The 15,344-nt window shown below is 54.0% G+C and overlaps 1 protein-coding gene across 2 annotated transcripts in view; it reads left to right on the top strand.

The window, feature by feature from the left end:
* The window catches only part of GDA (guanine deaminase), a 98,797-nt gene extending 83,801 nt beyond the window's left edge, over positions 1-14,996 (top strand). For both annotated transcript variants that reach the window (XM_032974062.2, XM_076051865.1), the window contains exons 8-15: positions 1,399-1,506; positions 3,952-4,059; positions 6,020-6,117; positions 8,250-8,317; positions 10,138-10,293; positions 11,195-11,313; positions 11,448-11,475; positions 13,608-14,996. In XM_032974062.2, coding sequence (XP_032829953.1) covers positions 1,399-1,506; positions 3,952-4,059; positions 6,020-6,117; positions 8,250-8,317; positions 10,138-10,293; positions 11,195-11,313; positions 11,448-11,475; positions 13,608-13,687 — 765 coding nt within the window. In that variant the 3' untranslated portion in view covers positions 13,688-14,996. The remainder of the gene's footprint in view (positions 1-1,398; positions 1,507-3,951; positions 4,060-6,019; positions 6,118-8,249; positions 8,318-10,137; positions 10,294-11,194; positions 11,314-11,447; positions 11,476-13,607) is intronic.
* The last annotated feature ends 348 nt before the right edge of the window (positions 14,997-15,344 follow it).

Raw genomic sequence — 15,344 nt, 5'->3', positions numbered from 1 at the left:
TTGGAAGCAGTCGCCCTCCAACAACGGAGGGCGGAGGAGCGACGCTCACAACAACGAGCGGAGCGCCGGGTGGCTAAAGCACAGCAAGTTGGCACAGTAGGGGGTACAGGTGGTGCATCAGCCAATCATCTCAGTCAGTCGACCCGTGGCACCTGGGACTGCCCCGTAACCTCCTGCCAGCGGGCGTGCGACACTTCACGTCGCCTCAAGGTGCACATAGCCTGGCACAAGCGTCGTGGTGACGTCACCGCCACTTAGTGGTGAATGCCGGTTGTTGTTGTTGTATCTGTCTATGTGTATCTGTCTGTGTTTGTGTCTGTGTGTGTATCTGTCTGTGTGTATCTGTCTGTGTTTGTGTCTGTGTGTGTATCTGTCTCTGTGTATCTGTCTGTGTGTGTGTCTGTGTGTGTGTCTGTCTGTGTTTGTGTCTGTGTGTGTATCTGTCTCTGTGTATCTGTCTGTGTTTGTGTCTGTGTGTGTATCTGTCTCTGTGTATCTGTCTATGTGTATCTGTCTGTGTTTGTGTCTGTGTGTGTATCTGTCTATGTGTATCTGTCTGTGTGTGTCTGTGTGTGTATCTGTCTGTGTTTGTGCCTGTGTGTCTATCTGTCTCTGTGTATCTGTCTGTGTTTGTGTCTGTGTGTGTATCTGTCTGTGTGTATCTGTCTATGTGTATCTGTCTGTGTTTGTGTCTGTGTGTGTATCTGTCTGTGTGTGTATCTGTCTGTGTTTGTGTCTGTGTGTATCTGTCTATGTGTATCTGTCTGTGTGTGTATCTGTCTACGTGTATCTGTCTGTGTTTGTGTCTGTGTGTGTATCTGTCTATGTGTATCTGTCTGTGTGTGTATCTGTCTGTGTGTGTATCTGTCTGTGTGTATCTGTCTGTGTGTATCTGTCTGTGTGTACAGGCACCAACAATCTGTTAAGGCTATACGGGGGACATTTGTTGTTTGTACAGGGCACTTTGAGACATTAGTGTTATTATAATAATAGTTGTTATGATACTATTTATTATAATAATAGTTACGATATTAGTGTTATTATAATAATAGTGGTTATTATTTCAGGCTGTCCTTGTGGGGAGCGGTGGCTCGCGCTGCGCTATGAACCCGGCGACGCGGCGAGTTCGATACCCCCCGCTCACGGCCAACACCGGTGACGATGATCTAAACCCGTCACGGGCCTCCCCTAGGTCGACTCGGACTCAAACCAGTGCCTGGTGGGGAGTACAAACCTCGCCGCTGGGGAGACAAAGGCGGTCGGGCGTGGGGCCACCCCCCCCCCTCGTGTGCCGTGCCGGCCTTCCCGGGTGCTACTCGCTCACAGCACTTGCCCCAACAGTCTCTCACGGCTACCCGGGGGACCTTTGTCTTGTGTGCGTGTGCGCGGCGTGGTCAGTACGAGCGCGTGCACCCCGTGGTGACGCCGCGCTTCGCCCTCTCGTGCACGCGCGAGACGATGCGCGCGCTCGGGGAGACGGCGCGCGGCACGGGCACCCGCATACAGGTGGCACTCACTCCTCACCGCGTCATTCCTCACCGCGTCACTCCTCACCGCGTCACTCACCACACTCCTCACCGCGTCACTCCTCACACTCCTCACCCGCATACAGGTGGCACTCCTCACCACGTCACTCCTCACCGCGTCACTCACCACACTCCTCACCGCGTCACTCCTCACCGCGTCACCCCTCACCCACATACAGGTGGCACTCACTCCTCACCGCGTCACTCACCACACGCCTCACCCTCATACAGGTGGCACTCACTCCTCACCGCGTCACTCACCACACGCCTCACCCTCATACAGGTGGCACTCACTCCTCGCCGCGTCACTCACCACACTCCTCACCCGCGTCACTCACCACACTCCTCACCCGCGTCACTCACCACACTCCTCACCTGCATACAGGTGGCACTCACTCCTCACCGCGTCACTCACCACACTCCTCACCCGCGTCACTCACCACACTCCTCAATCGCATTCAGGTGGTACTCACCCCTCACCCGCGTCACTCACCACACTCCTCACCCGCATCACTCACCACACTCCTCACCCTCATTCAGGTGGCACTCACTCCTCACCCGCGTCACTCACCACACTCCTCACCCGCGTCACTCACCACATTCCTCACCCTCATACAGGTGGCACTCACTCCTCACCCGCGGCACTCCTCACCCGCGTCACTCCTCACTCTCATACAGGTGGCACTCACTCGTCACCCGCGTCACTCCTCACCGCGTCACTCACCACATTCCTCACCCTCATACAGGTGGCACTCACTCCTCACCCGCGGCACTCCTCACCCGCGTCACTCCTCACTCTCATACAGGTGGCACTCACTCGTCACCCGCGTCACTCCTCACCGCGTCACTCACCACACTCCTCACCCGCATACAGGTGGCAGTCACTCCTCAACCGCGTCACTCACCACACTCCTCACCCGCGTCACTCCTCACACTCCTCACCATCATACAGGTGGCTCTCACTCCTCACCGCGTCACTCACCACACTCCTCACCCTCATACAGGTGGCACTCACTCCTCACCCGCGTCACTCCTCACCGCGTCACTTACCACACTCCTCACCCTCATACAAGTGGCACACACTCCTCACCGCGTCACTCCTCACCCGCGTCACTTACCACACTCCTCACCCTCATACAGGTGGCACTCACTCCTCACCGCGTCACTCCTCACCCGCATACAGGTGGCACTCCTCACCGCGTCACTCCTCACCGCGTCACTCCTCACCCGCGTCACTTACCACACTCCTCACCCTCATACAGGTGGCTCTCACTCCTCCCCCGCGTCACTCCTCACCACGTCACTCCTCACCGTGTCACTCCTCACCCGCATACAGGTGGCTCTCACTCCCCACCCGGGTCACTCCTCACCCGCGTCACTCCTCACCCGCATACAGGTGGCACTCACTCCTCACCGCGTCACTCCTCACCGTGTCACTCCTCACCCGCATACAGGTGGCTCTCACTCCCCACCGCGTCACTCCTCTCCGCGTCACTCCTCACCCGCGTCACTCCTCACCCGCATACAGGTGGCTCTCACTCCTCACCCGCGTCACTCCTCACCCGCGTCACTCCTCACCCGCGTCACTCCTCACCCGCGTCACTCACCACACTCCTCACCCGCATACAGGTGGCTCTCACTCCTCACCCGCATACAGGTGGCATTCACTCCTCACCGCGTCACTCCTCACCGCGTCACTCCTCACCGCGTCACTCACCACACTCCTCACCCGCGTCACTTGCCACACTCCTCACCCGCATACAGGTGGCTCTCACTCCTCACCCGCGGCACTCACCACACTCCTCACCCGGGTCACTCACCCGCGTCACTCACTCCTCACCCGCGTCACTCACCACACTCCTCATCCGCGTCACTCCTCACCCGCGTCACTCACCACACTCCTCACCCGCGTCACTCACTCCTCACCCGCGTCACTCACCACACTCCTCACCCGCGTCACTCGCCACACTCCTCACCCGCGTCACTCACCACACTCCTCACCCGCGTCACTCGCCACACTCCTCACCCACGTCACTCACTCCTCACCCGCGTCACTCACCACACTCCTCACTCACCCACCACACTCCTCACCCGCGTCACTCACCACACTCCTCACTCACCCACCACACTCCTCACCCGCGTCACTCACCACACTCCTCACTCACCCACCACACTCCTCACCCGCGTCACTCACCACACTCCTCACTCACCCACCACACGGACGAGCTGCCCCCTCACCGCTCACCCCCAGGTGCCGCTTCCATGCTGACTCCGATATTCATATCGTGCCGCTGCTGCTGCTGATCATCATCACATTGAGATGGAGTCGCTGCCGCTTGTGATGATATGGTGGTGGTGGTGTTGCTGAAGTTGAGATCAGTGCTGCTGCTGGTGATGATAATGGTGGCGATGATGTTGGGTGCAGAGTCACATCAGTGAGTCCCTCGAGGAGGTGGAGCTGGTGAGGACTCTCTTCCCCGAGTCCGAGAACTACACGGAGGTGTACCGGAGCAGCGGCCTCCTCACAGACAAGGTGCGCACACAAGGCGTGTGCGTGTACACGTGTGTGTGTGTGAGTACACGTGTGTGTGTGTGAGTACACGTGTGTGTGTGTGAGTACACGTGTGTGTGTGTGAGTACACGTGTGTGTGTGTGAGTACACGTGTGTGTGTGTGAGTACACGTGTGTGTGTGTGTGTGAGTACACGTGTGTGTGTGTGTGAGTACACGTGTGTGTGTGTGTGAGTACACGTGTGTGTGTGAGTACACGTGTGTGTGTGTGAGTACACGTGTGTGTGTGTGTGTACACGTGTGTGTGTGTGTGTACACGTGTGTGTGTGTGTGTACACGTGTGTGTGTGTGTGTGAGTACACGTGTGTGTGTTGTGTGTGAGTACACGTGTGTGTGTTGTGTGTGAGTACACGTGTGTGTGTGTGTGAGTACACGTGTGTGTGTGTGTGAGTACACGTGTGTGTGTGAGTACACGTGTGTGTGTGTACACGTGTGTGTGTGTGTACACGTGTGTGTGTGTGTGAGTACACGTGTGTGTGTGTGAGTACACGTGTGTGTGTGTGAGTACGTGTGTGTGTGAGTACACGTGTGTGTGTGAGTACACGTGTGTGTGTGTGAGTACATGTGTGTGTGTGTGAGTACATGTGTGTGTGAGAGTACACGTGTGTGTGTGAGAGTACACGTGTGTGTGTGTGAGTACACGTGTGTGTGTGTGTGAGTACACATGTGTGTGTGTGAGTACACGTGTGTGTGTGAGTACATGTGTGTGTGTGTGAGTACATGTGTGTGTATGAGTACACGTGTGTGTATGAGTACACGTGTGTGTGTGAGTACATGTGTGTGTGTGAGTACACGTGTGTGTGTGTGAGTACATGTGTGTGTGAGTACACGTGTGTGTGTGTGAGTACACGTGTGTGTGTGAGTACACGTGTGTGTGTGTGAGTACACGTGTGTGTGTGTGAGTACGTGTGTGTGTGAGTACACGTGTGTGTGTGTGTGAGTACACGTGTGTGTGTGTGAGTACATGTGTGTGTGAGAGTACACGTGTGTGTGTGTGAGTACACGTGTGTGTGTGTGAGTACACATGTGTGTGTGTGAGTACACGTGTGTGTGTGAGTACATGTGTGTGTGTGTGAGTACATGTGTGTGTATGAGTACACGTGTGTGTGTGTGAGTACATGTGTGTGTGTGAGTACACGTGTGTGAGTACATGTGTGTGTAAGTACACGTGTGTGTGTGTGAGTACACGTGTGTGTGTGAGTACACGTGTGTGGGTGTGAGTACACGTGTGTGTGTGTGTGTACACGTGTGTGTGTGTGAGTACATGTGTGTGTGTGAGTACACGTGTGTGTGTGTGTGAGTACACGTGTGTGAGTACACGTGTGTGCGTGTACACGTGTGTGTGTGTACACGTGTGTGTGTGTACACGTGTGTGTGTGAGTACACGTGTGTGTGTGTGTGAGTACATGTGTGTGTGTGAGTACACGTGTGTGTGTGTGTGCACGTGTGTGTGTGTGAGTACATGTGTGTGTGAGTACATGTGTGTGTGTGTGAGTACACGTGTGTGTGAGTGTGTGTGTACACGTGTGTGTGTGAGTACACGTGTGTGTATGTACGTGTGTGCGTGTGTGAGTACACGTGTGTGAGTACACGTGTGTGAGTACGCGTGTGTGAGTACACGTGTGTGTGAGTACACGTGTGTGTGAGTACACGTGTGTGTGTGTACACGTGTGTGGGGAGCGGTAGTGACGGTCATCTGAGCCGGTCCTGAGCCTTCCCTCGGTCGACTAAGTCTCAAATGAGTACCTGGTGTGGGGTGTAAACATCGCCACTAGGGAGACAAAGGCGGTCGGGCGTGGTGCTGGCCACTCACCCCCTCGTGTGCCGTGCCGGCCTTCGTAGGTGCTGCTCGCTAATAGCGCTGGCCCCCGACAGTGTGCTGTTGAAGGCTACACGGGGAATCTTTGTCTTTGCCTTGTGCAGACGGTGATGGCGCACGGAGTCCACCTGGGCGAGGTGGAGCTGCGCCTGTTCCATGAGGCGGGAGCCAGCATCTCGCACTGTCCCCTCTCCAATGCCGCGTGAGCCATCACCCACTCACTCACTCACACACTCACTCACTCACCCACTCACTCACTCACCCACTCACTCACTCACCCACTTACTCACCCACTCACCCGTACACTCACTCACCCACTCACCCACTCACTCACTCGTACACTCTCTCACCCACTCACTCACTCGTACACTCACTCACCCACTCACTCACCCACTCATTCACTCACCTACTCACTCGTACACTCACTCACCCACTTACTCACTCGTACACTCACTCACTACACTCATTCACGTATACACTCACTCGCTCAGTCGTACACTCACCCACTCCCCTGCTCACTAATATAATCACCCATTTACTTCCAATTTGCTCACTAAGAAAAAAATACTCAATTGGGATTCCACACAGGAGCGATCATTGACGCCCTACTGCCACACTAAGGCGCACTCACTCACCTTGCTGCCTGACCACAAACTCACCAAGTTACTCACCCACCCACCGAATTACTAATTCACCCCACATTGTTACTAACCTAACAGATACTCACCTGCTTACTAACCAATGCTCACTCACCCACCCAGCCACTCACCCAGCCAGCCACTCACTCACTCAGCCACTCACCTAGCCAGGCATTCACCCACTCAGCTACTACTCACCCATCAATCCACTCCCCACCCAGAACCTTACTCACTCAGAGAGCCACTCTCACCCACCCAGCCAGTCACCCATCCAGCTACTTACTCACCCACCCAGCAGGCCACTCAACCACCCAGCCAATTCAACCACCCACCCGGCCACTCACCTACCCAGCCACTCACCCACCCACCCAGCCACTCACCCACCCAGCCACTCACCCACCCAGCCACTCACCCACCCAGCCACTCACCCACCCACCCACACACCCACCCACCCACTCACCCACCCACCCACCCACTCACCCACCCACCCGGCCACTCACCCACCCACTCATCCACCCACCCACTCGGCCACTCACCCACTCTCCCACCCACCCACCCGGCCACTCACCCACTCTCCCACCCACCCACCCGGCCACTCACCCACTCTCCCACCCACCCACCCGGCCACTCACCCACTCTCCCACCCACCCACCCGGCCACTCACCCACTCTCCCACCCACCCACCCGGCCACTCACCCACTCTCCCACCCACCCACCCGGCCACTCACCCACCCACCCACTCACCCACCCACCCGGCCACTCACCCACCCACCCGGCCACTCACCCACCCACCCGGCCACTCACCCACCCACCCAGCCACCCACCCACCCGGCCACCCGCCCACCCGGCCACTCGCCCACCCGGCCACTCACCCACCCATCACAAGTCTTTAAAAATAACAGCTTTCACAAAAAGACTAGGGTTGTAAAATTGTAAGCTGTAAAACGGTAACCGTTTGGGAATCGGTTACCGGTTCCGGAAGTCAGGAGCATTTGCCAGTGGTGAAGCGAGATCCATGAGCTCGCCAGACGCGCAAACCGCACTCGTGGCGTTTGCGACTCGGTTACAGCAACGTGACCTCACGGTTATCGGCCACATTTACCGGTTACTGGTTTTTGGTAACCGTTTTTTTGGTAACCGGTCTTTGGTAGCCAGTTTTTGGAAACTAGTTTTTGGAAACCGGTTTTTGGTAACTGGGTTTTGGAAACTGGTTTTTGGAAAACCGGTTTTTGGTAACTGGTTTTTGGAAATCGGTTTTTGGTAACTGGGTTTTCACAACGACCGTGATTTGTATCTCTGGTTCCCAACGCCTGTCCCTCCCCTCCCCTCTGACTGGACTGTGAACCCCCCATCCTCCACCCCCACCTCCCATTCTCCACCCCACCTCCTATTCTCCACCCCACCTCCCATTCTCCACCCCACCTCCCACCCCCTACTCTCCACCCCCCATCCTCCACCCCACCCTCCACCCCACCCCCCACTCTCCACCCCCCATCCTCCACCCTACCCTCCACCCCACCCCCTACCCTCAACCACCACCCCCATTCTCCACCCCACCCCCCACTCTCCACCCCCACCCCCCATCCTCCACCCCCACCCCCCATTCTCCACCCCACCCCCCACTCTCCACCCCCACCCCCATCCTCCACCCCCACCCCCCATCCTCCATCCCCACCCCACATCCTCCACCCCCCAGGTTGTGTAGCGGCACGATGGACGCGCAGGCGGTGCTGAGTCACGGGGTGAAGCTGGGCCTGGGCACAGGCACGTTTAGTTCAGTTTCAGTTTCAGTTTATTTATTTTGGTATAGCCCTGTGAGCCATTCGGCTCTTGAATCGGGTGCAACCGCAACAAACAAAAAACACGAACAAGAAAAACATCTTAAAGTGACTATGTGACTGTGCAAACAGAAAATACATGGGACAAAAACAGCAAAAATATTCCTGAAAAAAGCACCATACACCAACGCTGTGTGCAAAAAATCCCAGTGGGATGCAAGTCAAACAACAACAACAAGAAAACTTAAATTAAGGCCATCAGTCTAACTCCGTACTACAACAAAACAAACATGTCCATACCAAAAAACGTTTCCAAATCACCAAAAAATAAAGCCATAATTGCAACGTAACAGTGATCACAAGGACTGTGACCGAATGTTTACAATAAACTACATTAATAACATGTAACACCAAATCCTAGAGCCATAGCTGGCTGCATGAGTTACTCCACAACAACAGAAGCATCGGTCGGAGTATCAAATTTTTCCAAGCACCTTTAAGATCAGCATGCTAAATCAAAATACAGATAATACTTTGCAGGGTCATCCGGAGCGAAACATTTTATTTTATTTTACGCCAATCAATAGCAGTGGCAACTAGGAGTGTACAACTCCTCTAGAGCAGTTTTGAGATAACTCATTGGTAGCGATTCAAGTTGCAGTTTATTGGCAATAGCATTCCAGACTCTGGGGGCATCAATAGCAAAGGCCTTTCCTCCAGTTTTTGTACGGCAATAGGGAATGTGAAGCTGGTAAATGAGCGAAGACCTGAGGTTAAATTTGTTCTTTGAAACAGAGAGGAGATCCAGCAGGTAGTCTGCGGATTTTTTGTCAGTACATCGTGAAAAGATCTGGTGCACAAGCCGTCGGACATTAAGAGATGTTAAGTTTGACCCAATGTAGAGATCACAGTGATGAGTTCTATATGGGCAGTTCAATGTCAATCTTAAGGCCGAGTGATAGATAGAATCAAGCTTCTTCAGTACAGTACTTGGGGTTGATTTATACACGATGTCACAGTAGTCAAGTAGAGGCAGTATGGTAGCTTTTATCAATTCCAAACGGAACATTGGGGGGAAGCAGTGCTTGTGTTCATACAGAAAACCAATTTTTATTTTTGTCTTTTTACCAATATAATCAATGTGATCTTCAAAATTCAGTTTTGAATCCAGGATGACCCCAAGATACTTATAGATCTTGACTTGCTCTATTTGACAATTATTAAAGGAATGTAATTGGGGAAAAATAACTTCCTGCTTTAGTCCTGGTGAGAAGCATAGCACCTTGGTTTTGGAGGTATTCAGGACTAGTTTAAGAGCAACTTGCTGATGTTGTAGTTTGTTGAAATCACCCTGGAGCTTAGCAATCACGTCATCCGGAGAGCGGCCAGCAGTAATCAGTATCGTGTCATCTGCAAAAAGATTTATCCTGGAATGATCCAGGTCAGTGCCCAAGTCATTGACATAGAGAGAGAACAAAAGGGGGCCGAGGATGGAACCCTGTGGAACCCCTTTTGTTATCTTAACACTGTTTGACCTCCAACCATCTGTGAATAGTTTGGGTGCGAGAAAAGAGGTAATTTTGTAACCATTTACTGCGTGGCCTCGTTCCTCTCACACGAACTGACGACGAAGACGACATTGATGATAACAATGACGATGGTGACCATGATGATATGACGAAAATAACAATAATGATGACAATGATGACGATAATGACAATAATGATAACAATGATGATAATGATAACAATCATGATGATAACAATAATGATGATGACGCACTCCTGCTCACCCCCCGGCCCACAGACGTGGCTGGCGGCTACTCGGCGAGCATGCTCACCGCGGTGCGCCACGCCGTGCTCGCCGCTCACCACGTGGGTCTCGCCGCTCACCGCGACGTCAAGGACCAGACCCTGGGCTACAGGGAGGCCTTCCGTCTCGCCACGCTGGGGGGCAGCCAGGGTGAGTGGGGGGGGGGTCATTATTTTGCTCTAAGAGGGATTTTGGTTGTGGTCAAGATCGGTCTGGCAGTTAGTAGGCTTTCGCCACCAACATTATTCATAATAAGGATTTTTCCTTGAGATCGCGTAAGTATAAATGTGTCGTAACCCGACACAGCCAGGAAGGTTTGTCACGTAAACAAAGCGCGCCAATGAGTTTACTACTTCAGCCCACCGGTGTGTCGGAGAGTAAATCCACAACATTTACAATGTGTATTCTTGGTTCTTTTTGTAAAGTCACGTAGAAGGGAAACAATAAAATAATATAAAACAATAAAATTCTCACGACGTCGTGAGAATTTTATTTTTTTATATTTTTTCATTGTTTCCCTTCTACGTGGTGACTTTACCGAAAGAACCAAGAATATGAATCCCTGCAGTCACGAAAGCTTTAAATCAAAGTTTACAATGTGGTCAAGATGGCGCCCTCACTCAACCTGACCAATGTCCCCCCACCTCATCTCCGTGTCCGGGGGAAGGGGTGTGGCCTGACCAGAAATAGGCGGGGCTTAAAGAAGAAGGGGCGGGTCCTAAAAAGGAAAGGTGCAGAGCCGACAGCGGAAGAGACAAATGGGAGCTTCAGGAAGGGGTGGGGCCTAAGGGATAAGGGGGTGGGGCATAAATAGGAAGGGGCGGGGTCCACAGCAGTTGATCTTCCCTGTTAAGGCAACACACGCAAATAATCAAACAGGGACAATTAATGGGAGCAGCGCTGGCTTACACCGCGTGGCTGACGCTGCTGCTGCTGCCTTCACGCTCGCGTGTGGTGCCTGCTCGCGCCTCTGAGTCGCCCTCTCTCTACTGCACCCCCCTCCCCTTCCTTGCCTCCCCTGCAATCACCCCCGGGCCCCCCACCCCTGCAGTGCTGGGGCTGGAGGAGGTCACGGGGAACCTGGAGGTCGGCAAGGAGCTGGACGCGCTGCTCGTGGACACTGAGGCGCCCGGATCTCCCATCGACATCTTCCCCGACGACTCGTGGGAGGTGCGGGCCCACACGTTACCCTCTCGTTACCACGGTGTTACCATCGCATTATCACACACGTTGCCACATGTGTTTGTCTGTCTGCCTGCGTCTGTTGTGTCTGACTCTGTGTGTCTGTATCGTCTCCTCCATAGGACATCATCCAGAAGTTCCTATTCCTTGGTGAGTCCCTCGCCCTACCCCCCAACCCCCCTCGTCACTCTCCACATTATTACTGCAAGATTGACATAAATTGCATGCTTTTCCCAGCTTACATTATTCGAATGTATTGTTGATTTTGATTTAAAGCTTTCGTGACTGCAGGGATTCATATTCTTGGTTCTTTTGGTAAAGTTATGTAGAAGGGAAACAATAAAATAATAAAAAAATATAAAACAATAAAATTCTCGCGACGTTTCGACTGCAACACAAGCAATCGTCATCAGGTGTGAAAACCACAGCAAGGAAATTCTTGCTGTGGTTTTCACACCTGATGATGATTGCTTGTGTTGCAGTCTAAACATCGTGATAATTTTATTGTTTTATATTTTTTATTTTATTGTTGCCATTCTACGTGGTGACTTTACCGAAAGAACCAAGAATATCGTTGATTTGTTTGTCCTGGAGCTCACGCGGTGAGTGAGCTCACTCCGCAGGTTTACGTTTCAAGTTTGTGAATTCGCAGGCACAAAATAAAACCTCACGGTGACTCTTCACTACTTTTCTTTATTACACCACGTGAGGCCCCACTGAGCTATGCAGCTCGCTTTTAGAAGAGAGCTGGCTATCGCAGATAATATCTCAACGCTTATCGCGTGGACATTTATAGCAGCCAAATACTCGAAACCAGCGTTCTTCACTCAATTTTCAGAGGGGGAGGCAACTTTCACCGATGAGACATCGTCAGTGTGAGGGCCGCCACACATTTGAAACCATTGGGCGTTTGACAGCAGCACGACGCCCATGATGATGGGGATGTCGTCACGTGTTGTGCTTTGTGGGGGGGGGTCGCACGTCAGGGGCCGCACTGAAGACCACCAGCGGCCGCAAGTGGCCCACGGTGGCCTTGCAATGACGCTCGGACCAGGACAGGTCACGGCGATGATGACCGGGACAGGTCACGGCGATGGTGACCGGGACAGGTCACGGCGATGATGACCGGTGTGGTCGAGACTAGTGACGGAGTGGCGGCCAGAGGAGGGTAAACGGGCAGGGCAGGGAGGACGTCCACCGAGGAGATGGAGCGACGAGATGACTCGTTCTCGGGGGATCACTGCTGCATCGCAGGACTTGGTGGTGGGGACCTGGGGAAGCCCTCATCCAGCAGTGGATAGGTCATGGCCGATGATAAATCACGGATTGCCACGTCAACTAGTCGATGGCCACGACTCGATGCGCGTGTCGCGAAATCGATGGTCGCGTTTTTGTTGTTGTGTTTTGAGTCTCCCAAGAATCGATGACAAATCGTTGAGAGCCCCAAATCGCAGGCGGTGGTTGTGGCGAGCGCGCGGATCCAACCCCGCTGCGTGGTCTCGGGGCGCCGCCTGGCGGTCACGCGGCGCGGGTCACGGCAGGCAGCCCGGTTCACTCAAACCTCTCTCCACACGCGCTGCTGTTACACGTGACTCGTCGTTGATGTCATCTGGGAGGTGGTGGGTCCCGGACGTAATGATCTGGCCACATTTGTGTCGGAAGAACCCACCACCACCACCCGACACAGCCACACGAATGTAATTGTGTCACGCGGTGTACAAGCGTTGGAACGACGCGCCGAATTGGTGTTTCAGCTCACCCACTCGCGCATTCACTCACCATAAACTGGCTTGCCAGGAGAAAGCGGTACACCAAAGTGTGGGGACTCCACCGGTTCCATTTGTACGGGATAGAGCGTTCCCCCCTCGCACGAGTGGGTCTTCTGCGGGTGCTCCGGTTTCCCCCCACATGTAAACACTCATTAATTGGCCAATAACACCTTGATATGGAGAGGACCGCAGAGCTTGGGCAATTGTTGGTAGCGCGGACTCCTCACCGCTTCGCGGCTGCTGCTGCTGCTGCCTCCCTGCTCGTCTTTGGTCTCCGCTCTCTTTCCGAGAGCGACCGGAATACTCTGCAGCGGCGCAGCGTCACAAGTCGCCGTCTTTGTCAATATAGGAGGGGGGGGGCGCTGCTGCGTATCTGCATCGAGGCATTTGCGTTCGCGTAGAAAACGTGGCGCGATTTCGTGGGTCGCGTGACTGTCCGGTGGGTTTGGGGATGATGCCGTGCTGGCGGGAGTCTGTGGCGCCTCTGGAATGGGATTCCCGTTGCGTGTCCAGGTGACGACAGGAACATCTTGGAGGTGTACGTGGCCGGACGGGACGTGACCCCCCGTGATGAACCCGTGACCTCCCCGTGAAGACGCACGACCGCCGGTCGACCCCCCTGTGATCACCCTCTGAAGACCCGTGACGACCCATGAGTGATTACCCGTGCCCAACTGTGACCTCCCATTAAGTCATAATCCCAAGTGATCACCCCGTGACCTCCCCGTGATCACGTGACCTCCCGTCACCGTTCTTGACTCCACGTTTGGCCCCCTTTGAGTGACTCACATCCTGACATCACACGACATCATCACAATCGGAACCACTTCCATCACCCCATTACAGACATCCTCTCACGATGACGCGTGTGTTACATTTGAAGTGTGTACGTGTGTGGGCAAGTTGCAAATGGCACATAATTAACCAGTGACCTCGGTCCCCTGCAGGCAGAATGACTCCTGGAGGTCAACAGGGTTATAAGACGGTGATTGGTCAATCCCAGGACCTTGGTAGGAATTATTTGGGCGAAGCCGCGTAGGCATCCGGCCGGATTTGTGTCGCAATGCCCTCCACCATTTGACGCAGCCTTGTGACAGAAATTCCCGCACAACGTTCACCGCGTGACCGAACCAACAAAATCAACGCTCACTGCCAAAGCCCACGAGTTCAAATTAACGTATTTGATCAACCCCCCCCCCCCTAATGAGTACAATTATATTGATAACAATGATTGTTAATTAGAAATGATGTCATTGATTTTAGTCGGGTGGGGGTGGTGGCTATGCGCGTCGGCTGTAATCCAGCACCGCGGAGGCCGCAAGGGTTGGTGGATCACCGCAAGGATGTCGCGAAACTCCTCTCTCTCATGGGCGTCGAGCTGTATCCTGGCTCGCGAGGAGGCAGCGGTGCCGCCCAACGCGGACTCCACCTGTTCCGTGCGGGATAGAGCGTTTCCCCCCTGCAGGCGTGGGGTTACTCCGTGTGCTTCGGTTTCCTCCCGCATGTTAACACTCATTAGCTGGCCAATAACTCACTAATAGAGGGCCGCAGAGCTTGGGCAGTTGCTGATATTGCTGGCTTACCGCGTGGGCTGCCTTCCCGCGCGTCTCTGGTTCCTCGTGGCACCTACTCGCCGCCCCGTCTCTCTCGACACGAGAGCGAGCGAACGCTGTGTGGTGGCGGCGCTCATTACAAGTCGACATCAAAGCGTCCTTGTTTTGGTGAAACTGGATTTGACCACCACCAAGTGAGTCGTATCCTCGGAGAAGAGTTTTCAATCAGTGCGTGCCACCCTCTGGGACAGACGGATCGAAATCGAGGGACAATGGCTGCTTATGAATTAAGATAATGCTGATGATGATAAAAGACAATGAAAAATAAAGGTGGTGGTGGTGCTATTGATGTTGTGTACAAACTTGACTCCGTCAATAGACCTCACGAAAATCCTGCTTAGACCCGAGCTGTGAATGTTCACAGCTCAGCTCAGTCTGAAAACGCACGCGGTGAGACCATGTGAACGAGACGGAGAGGCCGTGAACGAGACGGAGAGGCCGTGAACGAGACGGAGAGGTCGTGAACGAGACGGAGAGGCCGTGAACGAGACGGAGAGGCCGTGAACGAGACGGAGAGGCCGTGAACGAGACCGAGAGGCCGTGAACGAGACCGAGAGGCCGTGAACGAGACCGAGAGGCCGTGCCCACTGTGTGACGCCGCGCCGTAATGATGTCTGCGTGCCACCAAACAAAATTC

This window comes from Petromyzon marinus, chromosome 52 (genome assembly GCF_048934315.1).
Source record: "Petromyzon marinus isolate PM22_M1 ecotype Great Lakes invasive population chromosome 52, UKy_Petmar_22M1.pri1.0, whole genome shotgun sequence".
Taxonomy (NCBI): Eukaryota; Metazoa; Chordata; class Hyperoartia; order Petromyzontiformes; family Petromyzontidae; genus Petromyzon; species Petromyzon marinus.
The sequence above is the reverse complement of the archived record's forward strand: the minus strand, read 5'-3'. Positions and strand labels throughout refer to the sequence as shown.